The 2,131-nt window shown below is 41.0% G+C and overlaps 1 protein-coding gene across 1 annotated transcript in view; it reads right to left on the reverse strand.

The window, feature by feature from the left end:
- Positions 1 to 411: 411 nt before the first annotated feature.
- Positions 412 to 2,131, reverse strand: part of LOC118370581 (TBC1 domain family member 30-like) — a 12,272-nt gene continuing 10,552 nt past the window's right edge. Inside the window, exon 3 of the mRNA XM_052510831.1 lies at positions 412 to 440. Coding sequence (XP_052366791.1) covers positions 427 to 440 — 14 coding nt within the window. The 3' untranslated portion in view covers positions 412 to 426. The remainder of the gene's footprint in view (positions 441 to 2,131) is intronic.

Consider the following 2,131-nt stretch of genomic DNA (forward strand, 5'->3'; position numbering starts at 1 on the left):
AGAGCTCTACAGCTGTGTGGGTAAATCTCAGAGCTCTACAGCTGTGTTATGGGTAAATCTCAGAGCTCTACAGCTGTGGGTCGTTATGGGTAAATCTCAGAGCTCTACAGCTGTGGGTCGTTATGGGTAAATCTCAGAGCTCTACAGCTGTGGGTAGTTATGGGTAAATCTCAGAGCTCTACAGCTGTGGGCTGGTAAATCTCAGAGCTCTACAGCTGTGGGTAGTTATGGGTAAATCTCAGAGCTCTTGAAAACTTGAAAACTTTTTTTATGTTCAAACTGGTTGTTGATCATTGTTAGACAGCCATTTTCAAGTCTTGCTATAGATCTTCAAGATCTTCAGGAACATTCAATGTCTAATTGGTAAGCAACTCCAGTGTAGATCTGAGCTTGTTTCGGGTTAATTGTCCAACTGAAAGGTGAATTTTATCTCCCAGTGTCTGGTGGAAAGCAGAGATGAGGAAGTCATTCAAAAAAACATGTTACACACTATTATTGTCCATGCAACTTATTATGTATGTGACTTGTTAAGCAAATGTTTACTCCTGAACTTATTTAGTCATAACAAAGGGATCGAATACTTTTTTTACAAGACATTTAAGCTTTTCATTAAGTAATTTAAAAAGCATAATCCCGTTGACATTATGGCGTATTGTTTGTTGTAGGCGACAATGCGGCTGCGCACTTCCTCCTGGACTGCTGGTTTAACGCCATGCTGCACGCAGAGACGACGCAAGAGACGGAAATTCACTCCATTAGTTTTGCAGATCAACCATTTTTTTCTGTGATCAAATCAACATAATAAAAAATCAGGCCCTTTTCAATTAAACAAACCAAAACAAATGTAACTTCGCTAGATTGAATCTGTGATGTTTTTGTAGGCAGAGCCAGAGCGCAACTCTTATTGGTGGGGATTGTCCACCAGCGGTCTGCCCATCACCAGCGAGTGAATGCGCTATTCAGACCAGTGCACTATCGTCGATATTCTTTGCTAGTTAGCGAGTTATTAGCCCGAGTATAGATAAGTATCAGCAATGGGGAGTTACTGCTTCCAAAGCACGACACGTGTCGGCAACATTTCAAGCAGTCTGAAAAGACCGTCGACGTAAACAAGCGTATGTCTTAAAGGGGCAGGGTTGTATTTTGAGACAGGCTTGAATATGCTATTTTTTATTTTTACCTTTATTTAACTAGGCAAGTCAGTTAAGAACAAATTCTTATTTTCAATGACGGCCTAGGAACAGTGGGTTAACTGCCTGTTCAGGGGCAGAACGACAGATTTGTACCTTGTCAGCTCGGGGGTTTGAACTTTCAACCTTCCGGTTACTAGTCCAACGCTCGAATCACTTGGCGACCCACAATGTGGTCTACTTATTACTGCATGTTAATAACAATACATGTAATTTTGTAACGTGGTTTCTCGCGTCATACAACACAATACAATGTACAGACCCATGGTGTTAAAGAGTCAAATCTATCATTAATGTCAAGCCCTTCAATGCAGGCCTGAATTGAACACATAGACTACTGTAGGCCATAGAAATCAGAAGCTATTGCCATGTGAAAATGTTATGGGATTTGTTCCATTGGTTTTGTTGGTAGGACTACATTATGCTCAAATAGCCACAATAACCTATTGGCTACTGTCTAAAACTGTAAGGGCACAGCCTATTGGCTACTGTCTAAAACTAAGGGCACAGCCTATTGGCTACTGTCTAAAACTAAGGGCACAGCCTATTGGCTACTGGCGCCGATTTGACGATTAATATATATATATTTCACCTTTATTTAACTAGGGAAGTCATTTAAGAACACATTCTTATTTTCATTGACGGTCTACGAACGGTGGGTTAACTGCCTCGTTCAGGGGCAGAACGACAGATTTTTACCTTGTCAGCTCGGGGGATCCAATCTTGCAACCTTACAGTTAACTAGTCCAACACAATAACGACCTGCCTCTCTCTCATTGCACTCCACAAGGAGACTGCCTGTTACGCAAATGCAGTAAGCCAAGGTAAGTTGCTAGCATTAAACTTATCTTATAAAAAACAATCAATCATAATTCTAAGTTAACTACACATGGTTGATGATATTATTACCATGGTGCTTGCCTACGGAGCTGTGAGGGGAA

This window comes from Oncorhynchus keta, unplaced genomic scaffold (genome assembly GCF_023373465.1).
Source record: "Oncorhynchus keta strain PuntledgeMale-10-30-2019 unplaced genomic scaffold, Oket_V2 Un_contig_6200_pilon_pilon, whole genome shotgun sequence".
Classification (NCBI taxonomy): domain Eukaryota; kingdom Metazoa; phylum Chordata; class Actinopteri; order Salmoniformes; family Salmonidae; genus Oncorhynchus; species Oncorhynchus keta.